Here is a 26,145-nt window from a genome sequence, read left to right on the forward strand (position 1 = left end):
ATTTTAAATCGAGAGAAACTGGATCTTGTGGTTTTTCCCTGTGCAGTCTATGAGCATTTATAATATCTTTCAGTTACTCTCCCAGCTCCTCTAGAATACTCAAACTTGTTTGCATTTATCCCCAGCCATGATGTATTTTGCCTATTGAGATACTTAGATATTACGCACTTGTTATCCGTTCACTCATCACATTGTAAAACACGTAAATGTCTTTAGTAAACACTTGTTTGCTTTAGGATCATTATTCTTATTGTAGAAAAAGGAAATCAAGGAAAGACGCTTTTAAATGTTGTTTAAGACCACAGAGCTGGTGTAAATTAAAAAGCGAAAGTTAAAATCTAGGGATTGCTTCCCTCGTCCCATTTGCCAATTTTTTTAGCAAATTATCAGCTCACTAGACTAGACATGGATAACTGGAATCATCCTGAAGTTCTATCCACTGAAACTATGTATGTTTTTTTGGTTTTTTTTCAGTCTGAGTACTGTGGAATTTACATCTTTACTGGGGAACTTCGAGGAAGTATGCTCATTTCAACAGACGCTCTGCCAAGCCTTGGAAGAGTGTTCCAAGTAAGTGTTGTATGTTGCCTTTAGAATAGCTAGCAACATCATTTCTTTGGTGTGTTTTCTTTTCCTGCTAGCTGTTGTCTTAGATAGGGACACTTTGTATTTACTCATTTGTTACAACGTTGATAAATTGTCCCAGTACAGAGAAAATGCGCTAGGGAGAGCCAAACCCCTGGTTGTATATCAGGGTTCTACATGCAGTAAATTATTTCTGACTTTATTTAAAAATTGTATCGGTTTACTGCTCCTGGTCAATATGAGAGACAGATAAGGTCTCCATTGACCAGGGACATTGCCTTTGATATTGATTCGATATTTTCTTTTGTACATTGCAAATTACTTGGAAAAGTTAGTCAGGTGATTCATTCAGTTGTATAAGCTGCTTTTTCTCTTTAAATCACGCCTGGTATCTTGTCTATTATATTAACAGTTGAAATACACAAAAAGTGGGGAAAGGAAAGTATATCTTTATGTGAACCACAATACGTATTGGAAGGCTAGCTTGATGGTTGAGGTGTTCAGCTTCATACTGCAGAATGGATTGTAATGATCTTCAGGCAATATAATTCTGTAGCAAGATTAATTTTCCAAGCACTGTATCTCAGAGAAGTTGGCAACTTTCATCATCTCCAGGGAAATCGGGGTGATTGCCTGTTTCTTGAGCTTTCCATCCAGGAAGGAAGATGGTAAAAGCCCACACCAGAGGCCTGAGGGGCCGTCCTCAATGTTGATAGGGATCCAGCTTATTGACGTGGAAAAATAAGTCACTAAGTGAGAAGAACCGATTACAAACTAGATTTGTAATCTTTATTTTCCATTTTATAGAGAAACATGTAGAAGGAAGACCAAGGAATATGCCAAAATTGTTCTAATAGCGGTCTCTGAATGGTGGAATACTGAGTAATTTTTTTTTCTTTCTTGCACTTTTCTGATTGGTCTACAAATGAAAACAGGTGGCTTGTAACTTAAAAAAATTAAAGTCTTGAGGCCATCCTGCCTAGCAGCCACCAAGCCCCTAAGACTACATAATATTCCTTTCTGATGTGTCAGTTTGGGATTTGATTACTTTTGTCTGTACTTGAACTTCATATAAATTAGCCAAGAGTATTTTTGTGTGTGCCTGGCTAAAATTTTGAATATTGTAATTTGAACAAATATCTTTAAAAAACAACCCTACCTGGTCATTTCAAGTAAGTATCTGGCTCCTATATATGAGCACTATGTTTGGCGGCTCGAGTTTGAAGTGATGGTCAATTACCCCATTAAAAAAATAATAATAATAATAAAGTGGCAGCCAAGAACTTGCATTCCATGGCAAAAGTGCTTATAATCTAGTTTCTCTTTTCACTTTGGCAAAAGAATTCAAAAGGTTTGCGTGTCGCCAGATTTGATTGGAATCCTCTTCCTTTATCCCCCTGTTTCTTTCTTATTTTACATTCTGTGTTTCATCTTGTCTTACCTCCAGGTTTCCGGAAAATCAACACAAAGTAGGAGGTTGCCTACTGAACCTCATGCCTCATTTTAAATCTATGTACCTGGCTTACTGTGCAAATCATCCTTCAGCTGTCAATGTGCTCACACAGCACAGGTAAGTTGTACCATTTCCCCAGATAAGCTGTTCCACAGTGAGATCCTTTCCTAGGACCGCTTCATTTGGAAATCCAAGGTCTCCAGTTGAACTTTTGATCATCCCCCTTCATCATTGCAGGAATTAATTCGTTGTTCCACGGATTGCTTGTCTGTCAGTGCAATAGATAATTTACTGAGCATCTACTATGGGCAGGGTCCTGTACTAGCTGATGGGGGTTACAGTAGTCAACAAGGAAGAGGAAGTCCCTCCCCTCCTGGAACATAGAATCTCAAGAGAAATACAGACATGAACTTAAACGTCATAAACATGTGGTATTACAAAAGGGTAAATTAAAAAGATGCCATGAGACTTTGCAATGTGGTATCAGCTTCGTGTGGGGTGAGGAGGGTAGCATCAGGGAAGGCTTTCCTGAAGCCAAACTCTATTTAGATCCAGTGTTTTCGCTTTCCCCTGTCCTGGCGAATGGTTTATCTGAGTTACTGGCAGATAGCTAGAGTGCCTGGCTTCGTCTCTTTTTCACTTTCCCTTTGGCGGGTGGGGGAAATTTCCAACAGCGCTATGGCTCAGAGGCAGATACTCATTAACATGGGAAGGTGGAAGGAAACTAGCAGGGTGAACTATTGGGCAAGCACTTTAAGCAATGGGCTGTGATAATATTTGTACATGAATATAAATTGTTTCCAATTCGTGGGGAACAACGAAACAGTATCTCCTTTAAGAGTCCTTGCAAGGGACCCAGATAAGTTCATATCTCTCCTACCCTTCCTTACCGCCTGACTCCCCATCCCTCACGCATTCACAGATGCCTTCATCTGGGCCAGAACCCTGGATGATAGGCTTAAAGATGCAGTTTGAACTTTGAAATCATGTGCTAGAGATCTGGCAGGGGCAGGGGGGCTGTCTCTCACCACACAAAGTCTCTTAGGACGTAACCTGGAGACGAGACTCAGAATGGATATGGATTCTGGAGGCTGCTCACGACCGGAAAGAATATTCTTTTCTTAATCTGGCTCAGACCTGAACCCCCAGGGCCAGACTGGAACACCAGTTGACACAAACCCTCAGAAGTGGTGGAAATTTTGGTTTTGTCCTGGTTTGTTAGGAGCTTTATTGACTTGGGCGCCTGGGTGGCTCAGTCGGTTAAGCATCTGCCTTTGGCTCAGGTCATGATGCCAGGGTCCTGGGATCGAGTCCCTCGGCGGGAAGTGTGCTTCTACCTCTCCCTCTCCCCCTGCTCGTGCTCTCTCACTCTCTCTCTCAAATAAATAAATGAATGAATGAATGAATGAATGAATCTTTTAAAAAGGAGCTTTATGGACTTTATAGAGCCATTAAGTAAGGACATTTTAAAGGTAGAATTCAGTGGGTCCCACTTGAAGGTCCATTTTATTCGAAGTCATGAATTCTTGTGGAATAGCAAATATGGAAGTTGGAGTTTAAAGAAAGAGAGGCCATGATTCTGAGTTATTTAGGCAAGTGGCTCAACTCCTTAGAGCTAATGTTGGCTAATAATAGTACTGACAGCACGCCAGGCGCATGATGTAAGAGCCTATGAGGGAATTACTATTACTACCATCCCTGCTTTACAGATAAGACATTGGAAGGTCAAATAGTCGGCCAGAGAGCTCATAGCTCTTAAGTGGTTGAGCCAGAATTAGCATCTAGGTCTGTCAGACTTCTAAAAACAGTATTTTTATTTATTTATTTATTTATTTGACAGAGAGAGACAGAGTGAGAGAGGGAACACAGGCAGGGGGAGTGCGAGAGGGAGAAGCAGGCTTCCTGCCGAGCAGGGAGCCCGATGCGGGGCTCGATCCCAGGACCCTGGGACCATGACCTGAGCCGAAGGCAGACGCTTAACGACTGAGCCACCCAGGCGCCCCTAAAAACAGTATTTTTATTGAGATCTATATTTTACCTACAAAGAATAATTTAAATGCAAATTTAAAGAATTACAATAAAATGAACACCCATGTACACACCACCCAGCTTAAGAAATAAAACATTACCAAAAAAAGAGAAAGAAAATGTTACCATTTCCTTTTTTATCTACCAGCCTTATTGAATCCTACTTCACATACCATGCAATTCACCCATTTGAAGCATACAGTTGAATTATTTTTAGCATATTCAGAGTTGGGCAACCATCACCACAATCAATTGGAGAACATTTTCATCACTCCCCAAACAAACCCATACTCATTAGCAGGCGCCCTCCATTGCCAGGCCAAGGCAACCACTAAAGTCCTTTACGTCACTCTGGATTGGCTGATTCTGGACATCTCATTTAAGTGGAGTCACACAGCATAGGGCCTTTTGTGTTTGGCTTTCTTCTCTTGTAATGTTTTCAAGCTGCATCCGTATTGTAGCACTTATTAGTACCTCGTGTTTTTACTTTTTACTTTTTAAAAAAGATTTTATTTATCTATATGAGAGAGAGCACGCATGCACAAGCAGGGGGAAAGGCAGAGGGAGAGGGAGAAGCAGGCTTCCCGCTGAGCAGGAGCCCAATGTGGGGCTTCATCCCAGGACCCCGGGATCATGACCCGAGCTGAAGGCAGACGCTTAACCCATTGAGCCACCCAGGCGCCCCAGTACCTCGTTTTTTAAATTGCCACAGAAGATTCCATTATGTAGATACTGCATATTGTTCTTCCATTCACCAATTTGCAGACATATGGATTGTGAATAATCCACTGCTCTGAACATCAGCTACACGTCTTTGGGTGGATGTATGTTTTCACTTCTCTTGGGTAGATTCCTAGGAGTGACATTGCGAGGTCATATGATAACTCTTCTGTTTTCACCTTCAGAGCAACTGTCAGACTGTTTTCCAGAGTGGCTGCACCCATTTATGTTCCTACCACCAGTGTCAGAGAGTCCCATTTTCTCCACATCCCCACCATTTGTTATCAGTCTGTTTGATTATAGCCATCATTATGGGTGTAAAGTGATCTCTCATTGTGATTTAATTTGCATTTCCCTAATGAATAATGATGTTAAGTGTCTTTCATGGGCTTTTTGGCCATTTGTATGTCTTCATTTGGGGAAACGTCTATTCGCATCCTTCACCTATTTTAAAATTGGATTATTTGTTTTATTATTGAGAAATTATGTACATACCACAAATTCACCATTTTATTTTTTTTAAGATTTATTTATCTGTTTTAGAGAGAGAGTGCATGCATGCACACACGAGCTGGGGAGAGGGGCAGAGGGAGAGGGAGAGAAATCCTCAGACTCCCTGCTGAGTGCAGAGCCCCACGCGGGGCTCAATCCCAGGACCCTGAGATCATGACCTGAGCCAGAATCAAGAGCTGGATGCTTAACCGCCTCAGCTACTCAGGTGTCCTATAAATTCACCATTTTATAATTGAGGGGCGCCTGGGTGGCTCAGTCGGTTAAGCGTCTGCCTTCAGCTCAGATCTATGGTCCCAGGGTCCTGGGATTGAGCCCCGCATCGGGCTCCCTCCTCCGTGGGAAGCCTGCTTCTCCCTCTCCCACTCCCCCTGCTTGTGTTCCCTCTCTCGCTGTCTCTCTCTGTCAGATAAATAAATAAATAAAATCTTTAGAAGAAAGAAAGAAAGAAGAAAGAAAAGGAAAGAAAGAAAGAAGAAAAAGAAAGAAAGAAAGAGAGAGAGAGAAAGAAAGAAAGAAAGAAAGAAAGAAAGAAAGAAAGAAAGAAAGAAAGTGTATAATTGAGTGGTTGTTAATATATTTGCCAGGTTGGGCAACCATCACCACCGTTTAGTTTCAAAACATTTTTATCTCCCCCAAAGCAACTATGTAGCCAGTAGCAGTCAGTCTCCTCCTGTCCAGTGGCTAATGATGTTGAGCACAGTTGCACGTGCTTGTTGGCTATAATATCTTCTTTGAAAATATGTTCGTTTAAATCCTTTGCCCATTGTTTAGTTGGGCTATTCATCTTTTCATTGTTGAGTTGCAACACTTCTTTATATATTCTTCTTTACATTCCTCTTATCAGATAGATGATTTGCAAACATTTTCTCCCACTTTGTGGGTTGTCTTTTCAGTTTCTTGATGGTGTCCTTTGAAGCACAAAAGTTTTAATTTTAAGTTTAATTTTGATGATGTCCAATATATGTTGCTTGTGCTTTTGATGTTATAGCTCAAAAACTATTGCTTAATCCAGGTCATGAGGATTTATGCCTATTTAAGAATTTTATAGTGTTATCTCTTACGTTTAGCTCTTTAATCTATTTTTGAGTTACTTTTTGCATACGGTGTGAGGTAGGGGTCCAACTTCATTCTTTTGCGTGTCTATGTCTAATGTCCCAGCACCCTTTGTTGACTTCTATCCTTATAAATTTGTTACATTGTTTTATGTCTCAGAATTGGATCTATCTTGGTGAATGTTCCACGTGAGCTTGAGAAGAATATATATTTTTCTGTGGTTAGATGAAGTATTCTATAAATGTAAATTAGATTACTAGATTGACAGTGCTGTCCAGTTCAGCTATATCTTTACTAATTTTCTATCTGCTGGATCTGTTGATTATTGATAGAGGGATGTTGAGGTTTCTAACCACAATAGTGGATTTATCTATTTCTCCTTTCAGTTCTATCAATGTTTGCCTCATGTATTTTGATGTTCCATTGTTAGGTGTATTCACGTTAAGGATAGTTTTATCTTGTTGGAGAATTGGCCCTTTACCTTTATGTAATGCTCCCTCTTTATCCCTGATAGTTTTCCTTGTTCTGATGTCAGCTTTTTCTGAAATTAATGTAGATAATCCAGCTATTTTTTTATATATCTTTTGCGTCCTTTTCCTTTTATTCTATCAACGTTTTATAGACAATATACAGTTGAGTCTTGTTTTTTAATCCACTCTGATGATCTCTGTCTTTTAATTGGCATATTGAGACCATTTACATTTAAAGTGATTATTGATATAGTTGGATTCATGTTTACCATGTTTATAACTGTTTTCTATTCATTGTACTTGTTCTTTGTTTCTTTACTACCCCCCTTTTACTGACTTCTCTGGTTTTAGTTAAATATTTTATATGATTTCATTTTATCTTCTCTCCTAGCATATTGTACTATTAAAGTGGCTCAGTTGGTTATGAATCTGACTCTTAATTATTATTATTCTCTGACACTCTTCCTTTTTTATATAGATCTAAGTTTCCTTCTCTCTGAAGAACTTCTTTTAACAATTTTTGCAAGGGTGGTCTACTGGTCATAATTTCCCTCAGTTTTTATTTGCCTGAGGAAGTATTATTTCTCCTTCACTATTTTTTTTAAGTAGGCTCCACTCCCGCATGGAGCCCAATGCGGGGCTTCAACTCATGACCCTGAGATCAAGACCCGAGCTGAGATTAAGAGTCGGACTCATAAGTGACTGAGCCACCCAGATGCCCCTCTCCTCCACTTTAAAAAAACTTTTCCCTTTTATTTTTATTGTGCCAAAAATACGTATATGGCATGAGATCTACCCTCTTTTTTTTTTTTTTAAGATTTTATTCATTTATTTGAGAGAGAAAGTGTGAGAGAGAGAAAGCACGTGAGGGGGGAGGGTCAGAGGGAGAAGCAGACTCCCCGCTGAGCAGGAAGCCCGATGCAGGACTCCATCCTGGGACTCCAGGACCATGACCTGAGCGGAAGGCAGATGCTTAACCGACTGAGCCACCCAGGTGCCCCAGAGATCTACCCTCTTAAACAAATTTTTAAGTGTAAGAACAGTAAGCAATGGGATTTTTCTCCCATCTTTACCATGAGAACTTGCATGGGCTCTTAGATGCAAAACCCACAGAAGTATTGGGATCCCGAGACTGGGTCGGGAGTTTTTAACTGCCCAGCTAGTCCACACTTAGACTCTTAAAATTCATCAAAATTAGCATTTGAGTTACTGGCTCCAGTGGCCTCTCCTTCAGGGAAGTGCATCTCTGTTTTAATTCTCTGTATTTACCGGTCCTTCCAGATTTGGAAGGGGGTGGTTTTCCCTGTGATCTCAATTCCCAGTGGATCTAAGAAAAGGCATTGATTTTCAGACAGTTCAGTGTTTTTTCTTGTGAGAGTAGTAATGATGCCCTCCAAACTCTTTACATGTCAGAGCTGAAACCAGAAGTCTTTCAGTGATTTTTTGAATTCCTTTTTTTGGTGGTTGCTCAGAGACTTTCTATATATATATCTCTTAACTTACCAGAATCTCCTTTATATTCACACTAACTTAATTCTAGTGAGATATACTAATGTTATTCCTTGTATAGCTCTGTGTCTTCTTCCCTTTTTGGGGCTACTGTTGTTATACATATTACATCTCTATGCTACAAACCCAGTAACATTGCTATAAATATTATTTGATGTAATTTTATGTGTATTAATGAAACTGAGAGAGGAAAGGAGAACAAGAATATATTTAGAGCATCTGTTCCATTAACATTCTCATTTACTATGTGTTTTATTTCTTCCTATGGATTTGAGTTACTATCTGGTATCATATCCTTATTCCAGTAGAGCTTTCCTCCCACCCACCTCCACTGTGCTGTGGTTGTAAAATATATTACATTTCTATATGTTACAGGCCCCATGATATGATTATATGAAATTGCGTTATACATTTGTTTTTATATTAGTTAAGAGAAAAAGGAGAAATAGGTATTTATACTGTCTCTCATAATTGCATGATTACCTTTGCTGGTGCTCTTTTTTTCTATGTGGATTTGAATTTACATCTGGATTTACTTGATTTTATCATCTAACTTTCATATTTCTTGTAAGGTGGGTCTTCCAGCAAAGAATTCTCTGTTTTTGTTTATTGGGGAATGTTTTCTTTCCACCTACATTTTTGACAGATAGTTTGGATGGATATAGAATTCTTGGTGGGCAGTTTTGTTTCTTTACCTTGAGTATGTCATTTCACTGCCTCCGGGCCCTTATTAATTCTGAGGAGAAATTAGCGGTTATTCTTATTCAGGTTCCATAGCCCATGATGAGTTGTTTTTCTCTTTCTCTTTTGTTTTTGTCTCTCAGCATTTTTACTATAATTTGTATGTGGATCTCTTTGCATGTCTCCTACTTGGAATTCATTGAGCTTCTTGGCTATGTAGAGTAACATTTTCCTCAAGTTTGGGAAGTTTTCAGTCATTTTTTTTTCAAATATTTTTTTCTGCTCCATTCTCTCTCTCTCCTCTCATTTAGGACTCTCAGGATGCATGTCTTATTGTGCTTAAAGATGTCCCACATTTCTCTGAAGCTGGTTCATTTTTCTTTATTTGTTCCCCCCACCCCCCGTTTTCTCAGATTGCATTATCTCTATGAATCTATCATTAAAGTCACTGATTCTTTCTTTTGCCAGTTCAGATCTACCATCGAGCAGCTCCAGCGAATTTTAAAATTTCAGTTACTGTACTTTTTAACCCTAGAATTTCCATTTGGTTCTTTTTTTTTTTTTTTAATAATTTGTTTCTTTACTGATACTCTCTGGTGAGACATTGTCATTATAGCTTCCTTTAATTCTATAAGCATGGTTGGTTTCCTTTTGTTCTTAGAACACATTTATAATGGCTACTTTGAAGTCTTTGTTGAGTCTGACATTTTGTCACTCTCACAGACAACTTCTGTTGTCTCTTTTTATCTCCTATATATGGGTCACACATTCCTGTTTCTTTGCGTATTAGCTATTTTTTTGTTGTTGAAAACTAGACACTTTATGCAATAATTTTAGGTTTAGCAACTCTGGACACTGATTCCTTTCTCCCCTCTTGGGGCTGTGTTTTTGTTGTTGTTTGCTTCTTTGTTTGTCTAGTGACTTGATAGACTCTTCTAGTGAGGTCTGTTTTGCCCACAGTGTGCACCTCTGATGTCATTCCTCGGAGGACCCAGCCTTGGTCATGCACACAGTCATCCTGAAAGGACAGTGGTTTTATTAGCAGGGTTCTCTTTGCCCATCTTGCCCTGATTTTCCTGATAAGCTGTCTACCTCAGTTCCATATCACATCCAGCTGTTAGGCTCCACTAATTTCCAGCTGATTGCTCTCATGTTTTTGACAATTCCCTGGGGGCATAAATTGATCTGTCATCTGATCCAACGAAGTAGCTTTTGAGACCAGTGTTTGAAGTTTGTTTTGACCCTTCTTAGCTGTCTCTTTCCTTGGTTCTTTCTCGTGACCTAACTGGCCTAGGGTTTAGATTCTTGCTCTTAATTAAGAAGAACTGCCAGCATCCTCTTATTTGCTTGCCACCAAAATCTTCATTGTTTTTGCAAGAGCCTTTAGGCTTGGATTTCCCCCACACTCTTTTTCTTTTTTCCTTTTTTTTTTTTTAAAGTAGGCTCTACCCCCAATGTGGGGCTCAAGCTCATGACCCCTGAGATCAAGAGTCACATAATCTACCAACTGAGCCAGCCAGGCGCCCCTCCCCCACACTCTTTTTCAACTAAAACCAGTTCCTCTGGGGAGAGCTTCAGAACTCTCTGTTCCTATAGGCTGTCTTCCTCCCTGGGCAAAATCTTTGTGCCACTAGCCTCTGGTCTTCTCTGCTTGCCTCTCCCAGCATAGAACCTCTGCCCAACAAGTGCGTGGGGGTGAGGGTGTTGGGTCCCAGTGTTTTCAGCCTGCCAGTCCTGGGGTAGAGCCTCCTCCCTATGTGTGTGTGAGCGGGGGGCTGAGTAGAGAAGGAAGCCTCCAACCTCTCAGCCACACTGGCCAAGAATTGGCTTCTGCAGCTCAAAGTGGGTTTGTGTGGGGATTAAATGAGATAATGTCTACAAGAGACCCAGTACCTAGCACAAGGTAGTTGTAGCCACTCCTTATTTCTACTGTATTCATCTTCTACCGGCTACTAGCTGCTTTTTAGAAGAAAGGTATGCGGTATTTCCAGCAGACAAAAAACAGAGATAAAATCAAGTCACCAGTCAGCTTAACAAATTCTAACTGCAGTTGGAGTCCTGTATGTACTCTCTCCTATTTCCTGCTCCTTCCTGCTCCTCCCTCCCATGCCACAGGGAACCACAGTCCTGAATTTGGTTTTATCATTTCCAGGAATGTTTTCGTACTTTACTACCTATCTTCAATAAAGAAAAAAAAAAAAAAAAGATCCAGAAGCATTTTTCCTGTGGTGGATACATAAACATCTTGTGTGTATAAGGGCAAATTTCTTAATACCAATAAAAAGAGATGCCCCTCTTTTCCTTTTAATCTGAGAATAGCAATTCCAGAAAGAAATGGTAGTGTTCAGAGAAGTTTCTATTGTAACTCTGTGTGCTGAAATGTTACTGACTGCATTTACCCACATTAGGAATTTAATTTTATAATAACAGTACAGATCCCTTCAAACATTATGATTTAAAGTTAATTTAGAGGTTCTCAACTTTGGGGGGATTATCATATCCTATTTGCTTCATTTTGGTTAGTGGTGTTTTTTGAGAATCTTAAAATATCCCTTGAAATGATGGAAGACTCATTGGAGTCCCATAGAACTGAATTTTTAATCTTACCTGTAATTTGCATGGAAGGGGTAAAAATTAAATTGAAATGCTTGGGGGTTTCCCCAGATGTGCTTCTAATATAATCTCAGCTCTGTTACATGCATCTTGTGGTGATTTATGCTGGCTAGTAGAGGCAAGGCAGAGTTGAATGAGATTTACAGAAATTTCGGTCTAAAGTCCTGTTTTATTGTCTTTTTTAAAAAAGATTTATTTATTTACTTTAGAGAGAGAGGGTGAGTGGGGGGAGGGGCAGAGGGAGAGGGAGAGAGAAACTTTAGCGGACTCACTGCCCAGCATGAAGCCCCATGTGGGGCTCCATCCCATGACCCTGAGATCATGACCTGAGCTGAAACCGAGTCGGATGCTTAACCGACTGAGCCGCCCAGGCGCCCCTAAAATCCTGTTTTAGATGAAGGTGTCAGCTGAAACAAGGACATCGGTGGATTTCTGTTCTTTCCCTGCTGAATCTGTGGGTGATTAGACACTGGAAAATCCCTCCAGCCTGAGCAGGCCAGTCAGTTGAAGTTCTTCCCTTCAGCCTGCAGATGGCAGTATCATACCAGCAACGCGCCTGACATTTGGCAAAGATCTACAGCTTTAAAATTCACAGCCTGTTGGCACCTTGTTAAAAATGCAGTAATGTATTAGCTGAATGTGGGTATAGAAGCAGACCCCAACTTTGATGTGTCCCCGTATTTACATATATTTGAATGGCTGCCCCAGTCTTTTGTTATCCCCTGGTTGAGGTCTTTTGGGGTTTCCCCTCTCTCTCCCCTTCAGGCTTCTTACTGTAGCTCTTGTTTCTTCCTGGGAATAAGCTCTCTCTTACAAAAATACCCACCTCTCTCCCTTGCTTTGGTGTGGCTCCCATCCTTTTCACGAGGGAAAGGGATCCGGATTGAAAGAGAGAGCAAGGAGAGGGGAAAGTGAGTGCTAAGACAGGTCTGAAGTCCATTGCAGCGACAGACACCACTGCGTCACCACTGTGCCCTTTTCCTCTTGTTAGTTGTCACTCTGTTTACCCTGTTGTCAGCAATGAAGACTTTGAGAAAAACCCAGAATTGTGTTATGTACTTGCTTTGGGGACAAGGAGCGTAGGGACCATTCTGAGACTGGATTCGGTCCTGTCTGTGTCTTTGAGGAACCGGGAAAGGGAGTGAGTGAGATTGATCACAAATAAAAAGTGGTGGGGACAAAAAAGCAGACAGCCTGCTCTCTGGGACTAGATTAATGAAAAAGGGATAATAGGGATCCACCCAACTCAGTTGCGGGATCCCTGGGATTTTCCACTGGCCAGAGGCCTGGGGCCTTCAGCTTCTCAGGCCTCACTTCCCCCTTTCCAGTGATTTCCATGATAGGGGTGTGGGCAGGAGGGTGTGTGTGTGTGGGGGGGAATATCTGATCCTTTTCCAGATGTTCTAGGTAGACTTCTCATCATTCAAAGTAGAAATCTATGCAAAGATTCCCAGAAACACTCTCATATGATATGGTTAAGCCCTGTAGAGGTATTAGAAGGTAAGATAGTTTCCTGGAGCCTTCCAGCCAAGCCAGAGCATCCCAGAGCCCCATGCACCCTGCATTCTGTGAGATAAACGTATGTTGAGTCTAAGACAGCATTTATACATTGAGAACTGCTTCTCTTGTATCACATCATGTGTACAGAACATGTGAAGCTTGAAAAACAAGCCTTAACCCAGTGACATTTCCAACAGGCTGTATAAAATTAAAAACCGCACTTTAAAGACAGCTTGTTCTTTGGTACAACAATATAAATTGGAGTTTTACATTTTTGTATAATGACATTCATTTGTGGATTAAGTTTATTTGGCTCAGTAAAATGTGTCTTGCAGGATCTAGTTATTGTAATGGGCAGCAGCTTTATTAAGGTAGTTTTATTCTTTTGTTGCACAGTAAAATGTTCATTTCCTCCCAACAGCCAATGAATGTGTGTTAAATTGTAAAATAAAAAAAAACAACCTCTTTTATAATATTTAGCAAGCCTAAAAGTTAGAATGCTGCATGGAAAGTAATAACAAAGTACACGTTAGTATTTGCTTTTAATTGTCGCAAGCCTTGTATCAATTAGAGTAGAACATTGAGGACGGGGGGGCACTTATTCGGTTATGGAAAGAAAAAATAAGACTTGTTTACCAAATTGAAAAGAAATTAGGAAAGTGATTTTCTCTAAATTATATTTCTACTCAAATACACTCTCCAAATTCAAGTATTTTCCTAATTATATTTTATATGCAATGAATTTTTAAGCCTCTTTGTGCACTTTATGTTCTTGGTTGGAAATTTAACATCAATTGAGTTTCCATTAAGCTGGAAATCACAGCTTAATGGTAGTTTCTAAAGATGTGATTTTAGCAAGGTATTTGCCTTGGCACAGTAATAATAGTAATACAAATGTATTTACAAACTACTTAAGTTTACAAAATCCTTTTCTATACAGAGGCGTGTGGTGTCATGGAAAGACTTGAGGGTTTGACTTCAGACCTGGGCACGAACCCCAACTTAGCCATTTACTTCCGATTACTCACTCTTCCTGAGACTCAGGTTTCTCATCTGTAGAATGAGGATAACACCTGGGTTGAAAGGGCCGTTGCACATATTAAATAGGATTAAACGCACTCCCGAAGACCTTACCATGAAACAGTCACCTTCCAAACCCCAATGGCAAATCTTCAGAATTTTAGTAGGAAGTAGGTTTGAGTCAGCTGAGGTCAGGTAACTGATCCAGGGTCACCAGCCCTGTTTTATGACTCCAGGTCCAGGGCACCTCCTTCCTCCCAGGGGCTTCTGGGGCAAAAACAGATACAATCCTCTGCGTGGCTTGTCAGGCGTGACCACTCAGACGTGATCCAGCTTCCGTGAAAGCAGTGATTCCCAGCCCATTTTCCCTCTGACATACGTGTGACCCCAGATGGCTCCCGGTTGCCAGGGCATTAGTCGAAACCCCATCCCTTCCTCTCCCACTCACAAAAGCCCAAGGAGGGAGTGTGTCTGTGAATAGGGGTAACCTGCGATCCACCCCATCCCTTCCCCCCCTCAGTGTTTTACTGCTGATAGCAAGTTTCTTTGAACATGTTTCACCACTGATTGCAACACGCCATGTTTAGGCACTGTCCTGCCTGAGCTGTCTTCTAGGGAGAATAAGTAAGTCATTTTGTAGTGGAGGGTTCGTGAAAGAGTGAGGAGAGAGATGGGTGGGACCCGTGGGAGGCTAGAAAGTGCAGGCTCAGGTTTGCAGGCAAGCAGGGGTTCCTGAGTAGAAAGCAACAGAATTAGAGCGGCGGTCTGCAGGAAGGCTGGGAAGCCAAAAAGCCCAGGAGCCAGGAGACCAGTTGGACTCTTGGAGTCAACCAGATGGGAGGAGATAAAGGTCTGAACCGAGGCAGTGGCAGTGCGAATGGAAAGGAATAAACTTGAGACTGATTAGATATGCACGGGCAAGCAAGGAGGCAAAAGGGGCCAAGGCAGAAGCAGAAGTTTCAGAACATGCCATCCCATAGGCAGTGGGGGGGTCCTTGCACAAATGAATATTAAAATGAGCTTGCAGCCCCAGGACTCGGTATCACGTTGCTGGAAAGGAGACACTCCAGATGGTGCAAAAAGGAAGAAAGAAAAAGCACAAGCTTCTAGGGTAGAGTTCGTGACATATGAATAGTCTTTTTCCTTTAACCAAGCTGCCGCCTTATAGAACTGTCTGTGCAGCCCTGCTGCACTGGTTTCAGATCCTAGGCTAAGTGACTTTGTGGTTAGTCAGACACACATGCAGTTTGTAATGTTCAGAATCAAGTTCAAAACTTGAGTATGCGGTGAGTTGCTACCCTTGGCAATTGACCAGTCAATAACTAGAACGTTTGAAGTGACTAAAACCGTACACACAGGAAGAGCAACTAGGGTAAACGCAGCCTCCCTCAGCCTGTTACTTAGTAGATGTCAATAAAGGATTGTCGTACGAGCAGAGGAAGCTGGGGGTCCTGAGCCCCAGTGCTGGACACAAGGCTGATTACACAGCAGGAACTCCATAAAGGTTTACTGAACGGAGCTGACGTGAATCGGACGGCATTTGGATTAATGAAACTTATTTCTGTTCGGTTTTATATTGTGCGAAATACGGGAAAAGAATAGTCTTCTAATAATAAATCAATAATTTGGTTGATAATTCTTTACTTGGAACATGAAGCAGTAACAAAACCACGGTCGTTCTTTTGCTAGTGATGATCTGGAACAGTTCATGGAAAGTCAAGGTGCATCCAGCCCAGGTATCCTCATTTTAACAACCAGCCTCAGCAAACCATTCATGCGACTGGAAAAGTATGTTACTCTCTTGCAAGAGTTGGAACGGCATATGGAGGTAAGGGAAGGCAAGGTATGGGCCTCTGCTCTGGAGGAAGCCGCCAGTCTCCCTCCAGACTAACCTCACTGAGGAATTCAGAAAAAGCCTTGGTTTCGCATTTTACTTGATCCAGTCTTCCCTCTTGCTGGGCTTCTAGTTTCCCTCTTAATGCAGTGAAATAAAAAGGGGGCCTTCTTCCCCACCCCCCCCGCTGAAGATTTTTTTATTTTTACTTATTTATTTTTTCCACTTGTATTGGGGTGTGATTGACATAAAAACTGTATATGTTTAGGTTGTACAATGTGATTTTTTTAGGTGTACAATGGGATGGCTGAATATATGTAGAGATTGTGAAATGATTACCATGAGCAAGTTAATTCACACCTCTATCAATTCACAGAGTCATTAATTTTTTTCCTTTACTACTAAATATTCATGATCATTTTCCCTCCCAGCCTCGGTGCTGCTGCTTTTTTCAAGTTGACTTACGTTTTCCTCCTCTGTACATGGTGGTTCAGTCAAAATCGACCAAGATCTTCTGTTGTTCTGGTATATGAACCAACCTGATTTGGGGAGATAAACAAAGCAAAACAATAGAAAATATAAATATCACTTTCACTACAGACAAGGTTAAATATCTCGAGAGCCCTGTGATCATTAAGCTTTCTGACTCTGGATTATGCTGGAACATTCTGGAATTTCCCTAAAGATTTATAAATGGGTCCAGTATTAGTTTATCTGTGTTTGTATCCATGGACCTACATCAAAGTTCCCTCACATTTGTGTTTATCAACTTAGAGTTGACTGGCAACAAGGCCTGATCATGGAATACTGTTTCAGCAAGAGGCCCGATCCTTTTATTAAAAACCAGTCAACAGGGATAGCTTCTGGAGTCGTCCTTGCGCCATCGAGCACGGGTGTTTGAGGTGTGGGTGGGAGAGGAGGGCCCTCTGAGGGAGGCTGCGTTTACCCTAGTTGCTCTTCCTGTGTCTGGGGAAAGGTTTTGAGGTTTTAAAGGGTTTGATTATCTTTAAAGAAAAAGGTTGCACGCTGCCGGTCTTGTCAGCATTTGTAAGGATTGAAAGCACGTCCTCTGGGCAAAACACACTCAGTTGGAGGCGGAGAAGCCCCAGATGCGCCCCCACCCCCCCACTGCCTGGACCCTCTATCTTGGGCTTCCTTGAATTGGAGCCCGTCTACACTCCTGCCTTCCATTTCCCACCATCAGCTAACCCACACCCTCCCTCAGCGCTAGTTCGCCATCTGCTGAGATGCTTTCTCCTGACCTGGGTCCGTTCGGCTCTGTGTTTTCTTACCGAAGGCTGGTGCAGTAGCAGATTTTGTCCTTCCGTTATTCCAGCTGAATCCCAGAGGTTAGGTAGACATCTACCCCCACGTCAGGTCTACAGCCTCCCCAAGAATCTCCCCTTTCCCTTCATGAGCAGTCATGAACGTAAGGATTCCTCAAAGCCGTTCTTGAACCTGTCCGCTTGCCGGGGTCGTAAGTACCATGGAATTGCAGACCATAGGTACTACCATGGCTTACAAAGGAGCACAATGGTATAAAACCTGGAATTTTGTTCCCACCTGCCATGTTGAGCCTGCAGAGGGAAAATGAAGGATTGTGAAGGAAAGTGAAATGGGATTGATTTTTCTCTACCCACCACTCAGTTCCCACAGTTCCCTACCTCTTGTCATTTATTAACAACATGGCCTGATGATGGCCCCCGACTGCCGATTAGTTATTATCTAAAGTCTCAGGAACCACACCTAGGATGTTGTTGCCAAATCCGTGAAGCGCCACCAGCTGTCTTCGTTTCTTGGTCACCTCCTCACTGGAGGTGCTGAGATGTCAAATGCTCAAGTGCTGTCTTATTTTGTGATCTTTAAATTAGCCTACAGTAAAATGGACTTCCTACTTTTGGTGTGCAGTGCTATGGCTTTTATCACATGTGTAGATTCCTGTGACCACCGCAGCGATGGGGATGCAGGACGGTTCCATCACCCCCTCAGATTTCCTGTCTCCTTGCGGCCACACCCTCCTCCCACCCCTGACCCCTGACAACGGCTGATCTGTTCTCCTTTAATATTGTTTTACAATGTATTCCTTTAATAGGATACGCATCCAGATCATCAGGATATTCTGAAAGCGATCATAGCATTCAAAACTCTCATGGTAGGTGATGCTCTCAAATTATAATTCTCCGTTTTGTATGCTTTGTTCCTAAGAGAGTGATTTGTGTGTAACGTTTCTTTCCTTATGCAAAGGTCTTTAGAATGGAAACAATAAGCTTTAGCAACAGTATCGCAGTGATTGCTTCATTTAATTTTGTCTTCCAAAAAATCATGCTTACCTATGAAAGGCTGCCAGGCTGAGGGTATAAAGCACTCACATTTGAAGTCTCTGCCACATTAAGCATTGCTGTGTAGGTGGGGGGTTTCCTTTTGTCTCTTTGTCTTTACCCCCATGTTGTTCACCTTATGTCTGTGTAGCTTGTCATTCACTGATTGGCATCAATACTGGATTCATCTATTTATGCCAAAAGGTGTGAGTTTATTCTTTGCATATGAAAAAGAAATCCTTCGTCAAATCTAAAAGGAGAAAACCTACCAAAATGCAATTGCTTTATATAGATTGCTATCAAAGCTACCTGTAATCTTGTATCTTGAGCGTGATGGTTAATGTCTTCTTGAACCCACTGATGTAAAACCACTTGGTGGCATTTTAGGAGAAAAGATAGTGTTACTTTGGGTGATTGATTAAATTTAGCTTCCTTTTTTAAAAGATTTATTTATTTGTCTGAGAGAGAGCACAAGCGGGAGGGGCAGAGGGAGAAGGAGAGAGAATCTCAAGCAGACTCTGCACTGAGCATGGAGCTGGATGTGGGGCTCAGTCTCACGACCCCAAGATCGTGACCTGAGCCGAAACCCAGAGTCGGGTGCTTAACCAACTGTGCCACCCAGGCACCCCAAGTTTAGCTTCATTTTAGACATTTCTGTAGCATTCCAAGTAGTTGGGATCCACGGTTAGTTATTGATTCTTGCTATAAGCTTGTGATGGGACATTCACCATCACCTCATTTTTATTGCTGTCGAAAGATCAGTACCTGATGTGTCCACAGGTAAACAGCAAGTTGAAAACCAGAGTAAGGTATTGGGTTAAAATTGCTGTTGTCGTAGGTCAAAAATAGTTACATGGCTCAACCTAACCGAATGGCCCACTGACACCCATGGCATTTATGACTCTTTGTGTCCCCTTTATTTTGTCCTATGTAAATTGGATGTAACATCCCTTTTTAAAAAAATAATAGGTCTCTCTGACCATTTTCCACGTTGCGAAGCTTGCTTTGATGGTCATAGTATATTTATTGCCAAGTTTAGATGCTTCACCAATGTGTGTAGAGTGAACTGATGTCCTCCAATTGCCACGTAGCTAAAAGGGGCAGCAGAGATTGTATAGAAAACACACCCCAAAAAACTATGACATTTATTTGGAAACAGTAACATAACTAACCATATGCTCATTTTCATATTCAACTTGGAATGAATACTGTTAAATTACTCTAAGAAATAACTTCATGCTTTCTGAAGCAGTGATATTTATATATATCGTATTCATATCCCACATATTGTTTCCTGGCTTGTATTTTCAGTTTGTATGCGTAAAATTCAGTTGTATCTCTTTTTCACAGTTCTCTTAGGCATAAAAATTAATTTAGTATTTTTTTCCCCGTACCAGTCTACTACTAGTCCCTAAAGTATAGGGACAGTGAATCAAATCTATCTTATGACGAAACAAATGCATGGCCCCTGCTACCACTTTATCTTGATGTTTTGGCAAAAGTAGCTCTTCCTCACAAAACCTTTGGCTGGAGAGTTAGGATAGTGGATCTTGCTGTCTGCTGGGGACACATCATGCTGAGGAGTAGGGACTCTGGAAATCTGAAAGTCCAAAGCTTCATCTCACTTCAGTCTTGATTTGGGTCCGTTCCGCAAGAATCCCTAGTCCATTATGTTCTGCTTTGGCTGTAGGAGCAGTGCCAAGACCTGAGAAAGAGGAAACAGCTGGAGTTGCAGATACTTTCTGAGCCTATTCAGGCCTGGGAAGGAGAGAGTATTAAAACCTTGGGGAATGTGCTGTTTATGTCACAAGTAATGGTGCAGCAGGGAACGTGCGAGGTAAGACGTTTCAGAGCTCAGTGCCATTGCTTCCATCTTTCCTCTTTCCTGTTTTTCTTCTTTGACTTGTCTTTCCGTCAAGGTCAAGTGCTTGAACGTTCAAAGAAACTGAGCAGCTCTTCCTTGTCCAGCACTCTGCTAGGTGCTGCGGGAGACAGGCGAGAGAATCCACCGTGATCCCCGCCTTCAAGGAATGCCTTGCAAACAGATGGGAATGCAAGCTGCACCTAGCGAACAGACCCGAGTAGTCAGTGTAGCTTGTGCACATCTCCACAGTGGATTCCACAGAAGTTCGGAGAAGGGGGAGAGCAAGAAGACCTTATGGAGCTAGGACTGGAGGAGGAGGGCCACAAAGAAGAAAGGCGAGGATTTTGTAAGGTAGAGGCCATTCTTATCTCAGGAGAGAACAGGAGCGTGGCCTTTTGGCATGGGACAGTGGGGAAGCCAGTCGGTCAGGAGCAGAGGAAGCGTGCTGGGAGAGGGAAAGAGACGGAGGGAGACAGTCGGGTTTTGAGAACCCCAGGCATCGGGCAAGAGCCATTCAGACCCACGCAGCGGGCAGCAGGGAGCTGTTAGAGGCTCAAGTCGTAGAGAAACACCACGAAGGGGGAGTTGATGATGCTTAAATCTGACAAGCATGTGCGTCATGGAAACCGGAGGGGAGGGGGCTGGCCACAGAAGGACCAGCTGGGCTGCAAAGTGAGAAGCACCCCCTCTCCCCCCACGAAGGTGGTGGAGGAGAAAATAAAACTGCAGGGGGCAAATCTGAGCCCCGGTTAGGAGGGCAAGTGGAGAGGAAGCAGTGACCTGTGGGCTGGAGATGATGGTGTCATCTTAGACCTGTTCACTTGCAGGTAACCAGCCGTAGGTCTCCAGGTGGAGAGATCTTGTAGGCGGCTGTTACTAAGGTAGAGAAACGTGGGAGGGAGGGCAGAGTTGGAGGCAGAGATTTAGCTGTTCCTGACAGATGTGCCTTCCTAGGAAGAAAATATACAGAGAGAGGCACGGAAGGCTGAAGACGGATTATGTCTTTTAGGAAGGGGGCAGAGTAGGGGAGGAAGGTTGCTTATGTCACCTGGTTTGATTTATCGGGTGTTAGAATTGCCTTCCCCATCCCAAAACATCTCCGTATAGTCCCTGACAGGTCTCTGTCAGAGATTCATGACTTGGGGTTAACAAGCAATCTCATTTAAGATGCAGATACCCTGGGGAGGGTTAATGTGGCCGCGAGTCTAACTATTAGTCTTTCACACCTTTGGGATAAACCTGGAAGAGCCTGACCCAGAGAACTGGGGGAGCGTGTTGTCGTGGAAACCCCGCGAGGGAGGGGCGGTGGAAAGTGGTCAGCCCGCTGAGTGCTGCCGAAGGGTCAGAGGTCAAGGAGTACGGAGAGCCAGAAGAAGCCATTGGATTTCGCTAGAAGGCAGTTATTGATGACTTCGAGAGGGCAGTGGGGCCGCAGTTAGGAAGGAATCAACGGGGAGAAAAATGAAGAGAGCAAGTAACTTGGCAAGAGAACGTCAAGGCATGGGGTCCTGGCATACCTAGGAGACACTGGAGGTCCGGTTGCAGATCCCCGCCACAAAGCCAACAGCACAGGGAAGCGAGTCAAATCAAGTTTTCAGTCTTGCGGTGCATGTAAAAGTTTTCTTTACGCTGTACTGTAGTTTATTAAGCGGGCAATAGCATTATGTCTCAACACAGTACATACCTCCATCAAAAATACTTTATTGCTAAAAAATGCTAACCATCATCGGAGCCTTCAGTGAGTCATAATCACTGATCACCAGAACAAATACAGTAATAGTGAGAAAGCTTGAAATGTGGCAAGAAGTACCAAAACGTGACAGAGATGCAAAGTGAGCAAATGCTGCTAGAAAAATGGTGCCTGTTGGAAAAATGGTGCCTGTAGACTTGCTCCACGCAGGGTTGGCACAGACCTTCAATCGTAAAAAAGGCAGCATCTGCGAAGCACAGCACAGCGAGGCGGGCCCGTGTTATGAAGAAGGAGCCACAGGGGCCAGTGAAGGACAGGAGATGGGCAGATGGTAAAGGCAAAAGAGAAAAAACTAGCTAAGCAGGAGAGGCTGCTGGAAGGAGAAGGAAGAGATGAAGTGTCTGCAGAAGGAAACCAAGCAAGAGAAAGATGGGAGAGGCTGCAGAGAACTTGCTAGGAGAGTGAGCCTTGAAGGATTGCCCTTCTCAAGTGCAAGGAAGGAGATGGAGAGAGGCATAAGGATCATTGTAGCTAACACGGCTGGGCGTGTAAGCCGAACAGAATTTTTTTGCACCTACTAATCACCTATCTGTTTAAGGGGTTCAGAGAAGCCCTCCTGTGTGAAATTTCCTTTCATGCCATTTTCAGAAAGTATTTACTTCTTCCCATTACATGGGTACGATAGTTATCTTGTTCTTACCGATTAAAAGTAATTTTATGAATAAGAATTTAATACACATGCTAGAGCATAGGAGACTTACTATCGCCTGAAAGCCCCTTCTGTTTTGCTCCTTTTCAAAGTAAAATCATTTTCTTTTTGTGACTCCAGAGCCTTGTGCCTTGGCATGAACCCTGTGACGTCTCAGGCATGCATACGTGGGAACGAAGCATGGTTATTTGTATCTAACTGTTATGTAGAGGAAGAAGAGAGATAAACCATGGGTTTGTACTCCTTTCAAAGCAAAATTCAACTAGTTTGGTGCTTTGAGGTTGGGTATCTTTCTTAAAAGGTCACTGTTCGTGTTTCGTTGCCTCACAAGCTCTGTGTTACATAACAGTGACTCCCGAAAATCTTAACAAATAAAATGTCCACTTTCTGTTCTCCGCTTAGCATGTTTCATTTCACTTTAGGAAAAAGAGGAGCGGTACCTCCTGTTGTTCTCAAGTGTCTTGATAATGTTATCTGCAAGTCCTCGGATGAGTGGCTTTATCTATCAGGTTAGTAGATTTCATATAAAGCAAATAGCAGGACCCAGAATGAAAACAGGTTTCCATCCAGATGCAATATTTCCACTATGGCGTTAAAAGCTCCAGCCAGAGAACACAGAGTGTTCTGACCCTTTGTTGTAATTAAACGGCTTATAAGAACAGATGTTCCTTAGATCAGAAACCTTTATATTGCTGTAATGAGTTTATCTTCAATGTCCACTGCTCTGGTTGTGAGCTAGGTTATGAATGTTTAAATAGAACTCTAAGTCTGCAACCGGATAAATTAGCAGCAGCCATGTTTCACAGGCTCATCTCATATCATTATTGCTGAGAAACTATAAAGCTGGGACCCACTCCTGTGACTGTCTGGTCGCAGTCATATCACATGGTTCGGGGTTCGGAGGTGCAAGTCGTGAAACTCCTTAGGAAGTTAAACTTCCTTCAGCCTGCTCCCCAAATGTGGAGGGCCGTGAGTTACGGTTGCCTGTTACATCTGGCATAGCAATTACTAATTTTCGTAAAATTGGACTTTTTTTTTTTGAGTCTTTACTTTGTTGACTGAGTCTCCTGCAAATGTGTTAGAAGAAAGTAAGCTGTTTGTAAATCTCCACCGTATGGTTTAGGGCGTGTTAGCAAAACACAACCCATATTTCCCCCTTGCTTTCTTGTCTAATTAAAATTGAAAGCAGGGAAACATACTATCTATTGACAGGCCAGAGAAATCTGTCTAGCCGTCATTCGGCAGGGGTTCCTGAGAGGGTCAGAAAAATCTAATAGACATAAGCAGAGGTGCATATAACCACAGAATTAATGGGAATGTTCTTTTTCCGATAGGGAAAAATACCAGTAGCGGGAATGGTGGTGACTAGATTAGATGAAATCGAAGGGAATGACAACACATTTGAAATCACGGGTAGGTAATTTTCTCTTTTTTCAAGTAGCTACTTGAAATCCTTTTTGAGACAAGGTGGGATTTGAATAAATAAATGCCATTATTTTCTGTGATAAGGCTATGAGTGAGCTTTACCTGGGCACGGCCTAGTATGTTAGCTCTCCCGGGATAATTAGGGTCCAGCGATAGAACAGTCTCCTGGTCACTCAGAAGCCTTGGCTTTGCCATTAGTTTCAATCTCTTCTTGCCTAAGAGAGCCACTTGTTGGGACTCAGAAATAACAAATCGGACTGATGTAAATGCACAAACTAAGCAAAATGCCAGGCCTGACCTCTCGGCCTGGGATCCCTTTTGCCAGGCCTGTGTGATTTCCACGTTTTGCACGGACACAGAACAGTGGCTGACACTGGGGTGTTGGCCCCGGGGCCTTACCCCCTTCTTCCCCAGTGGGGAGCCCGAGATTAGATGTTGATTCAACTTTGAACAGTGTCTGAGGCTGTGAACGAGATGGGCTCTGTCCTTCACTTTTTGCCCTGTGAGTTTGTTTAAAGTTTTAGACTACTTTCCTCAGATTCTGTAAGCAGTAGAAGTCAAGGACAGCTTTAGAAATCAGATACAGGTATGTATTTCCTGACTTCGTGACCTGTCCCCGACATAGACGTCTCCACGGGGTTAGCCCCTAGGTGTGAACCCTCCTTAAAAACAGACACCCGAGTCTTAGTTGCGTCGAGTGTGTTTATGAAGGAGGCGAGCTCAGGCTTCCGCTCGCTCTTGTTTCCAAATGCTCCCCGACGGGCGATGCAGGTAATGGAGAGAGGACCGTGATCCACTGCGGCAGCAACCAGGACTTGCAGGAGTGGCTGGAGCAGCTCTGCAGACTGATCCGGGGGCCCGCCTCCTGCAGTTCGTTATCCAAGACCTCGTCGTCATCTTGCAGCGGTCATTCCGTAAGTGGTCCACTCGCGCTGTCTGGGGATTGTTGAGGCTCTTGTCAGACCTGCCTGCAGAGGACTTACGAGAAGCAGTGAGCATGCCCTTAGTCTTCAGCTCATCTATATTTGTAGGCTTCGAAGTACAGTAAAACCTCTCGAATTCTCATTTCTTGTTTTGGAGGGAGACCCATCCAAATTAAGACAAAGGTGTACCAAGAGGTGTGCACTTTTGTTTGACAGTATTAAGGGACTCCCCCGCCCCGACTGCCGGCAAAGTTTTTCTCATCACAAGTCCCGCTAAGATATTTCAGTGATACACGAAATTCATTTTAATTAGTGACCGTTAGTCTCCTTTTCATTGTATGCTGAGTCAAAACACAGAGTTTCCCTTCCCCATGACTTAAGCCCCGCCATGCAATCTCATCGATGCTACCACATTCACTAGGTCACCTTCGAGGGTAAACTTTCAGCGTTGCCTTCTTCTGAGTTATCACAACTTTGGAATTCCTGGAATTGGAAGCAATGAGATTTTACCGTACTTGTTGAGTGAGAGTGAAGGTTGCCGTGTTGTCTGTTAACACTCAAACTGGTGATGCCAAAACTCCAGTCTCAAGCACTGTGTGTTGTGGTGGGAAGAACGAGGGCTTTGGCATCAGACCTGAGTTCAAATCTTGGCTTTGTCAGTCGCCAGCTAGTTACTTTGCTGAGGTTTGTCTTTGGTCGTTCCGCTGAAAGAACCTATTTTGGCACCTAGTTGAGCGCCCAACGCATGACTGAACCCATTCAGTCTTGACTCTGCTTTCCTCTCTTCTAAAGGAAAGCCACCCCTGGCTTGCGTGAAATTCTAGAAGAGAGAGGGAAGACAGGATCATAGGATGTTGAGTCAATGTGGTGCTGTTCCTTAGAGACCCCATAAGCCGGACTGGAAAGTGCCAGTTCTCAAACTGGAGACTTTTGTTTGCCCACCTTTTCCTTTTCTATGGCTGGCTTTGCTGATCCAATGACACTGTTGCTGTTCTCTCGCCGTGTGGCCCAAGGTCGGGTTCAGATGGCAGATTGCCAACATCTCATCAGACATTTTCCCAGTCTTTTAGCTCTACTGGACAGCCCCGAGGACCCCTGGAACCTCCTCACATTATAAAACCGTGGAGTTTAAGTTGTCTACGACCGGCACCTCCACTCAGACCATCAGCAGCACTAGGTTATAAAGAGGTAACTTTGCTACCTGGGGTATAAAATGCTTCTGACAAGCTCATTTCAT

The 26,145-nt window shown here is 42.8% G+C and overlaps 1 protein-coding gene across 4 annotated transcripts in view; it reads left to right on the forward strand.

Annotated features, from left to right (window-relative positions):
• Positions 1-26,145, forward strand: part of ARHGEF6 (Rac/Cdc42 guanine nucleotide exchange factor 6) — a 96,817-nt gene that overhangs the window by 59,452 nt on the left and 11,220 nt on the right. For 3 of the 4 annotated variants that reach the window (XM_078064181.1, XM_078064182.1, XM_078064183.1), the window contains 9 exons: positions 475-570; positions 2,033-2,155; positions 15,835-15,973; positions 18,072-18,131; positions 19,988-20,134; positions 22,983-23,069; positions 23,895-23,973; positions 24,757-24,899; positions 25,959-26,096. In XM_078064181.1, coding sequence (XP_077920307.1) covers positions 475-570; positions 2,033-2,155; positions 15,835-15,973; positions 18,072-18,131; positions 19,988-20,134; positions 22,983-23,069; positions 23,895-23,973; positions 24,757-24,899; positions 25,959-26,096 — 1,012 coding nt within the window. The remainder of the gene's footprint in view (positions 1-474; positions 571-2,032; positions 2,156-15,834; positions 15,974-18,071; positions 18,132-19,987; positions 20,135-22,982; positions 23,070-23,894; positions 23,974-24,756; positions 24,900-25,958; positions 26,097-26,145) is intronic. The other variant, XM_078064180.1, reaches the window with a different exon arrangement.

This window comes from Halichoerus grypus, chromosome X (assembly GCF_964656455.1).
Source record: "Halichoerus grypus chromosome X, mHalGry1.hap1.1, whole genome shotgun sequence".
In the NCBI taxonomy this organism is placed as follows: domain Eukaryota; kingdom Metazoa; phylum Chordata; class Mammalia; order Carnivora; family Phocidae; genus Halichoerus; species Halichoerus grypus.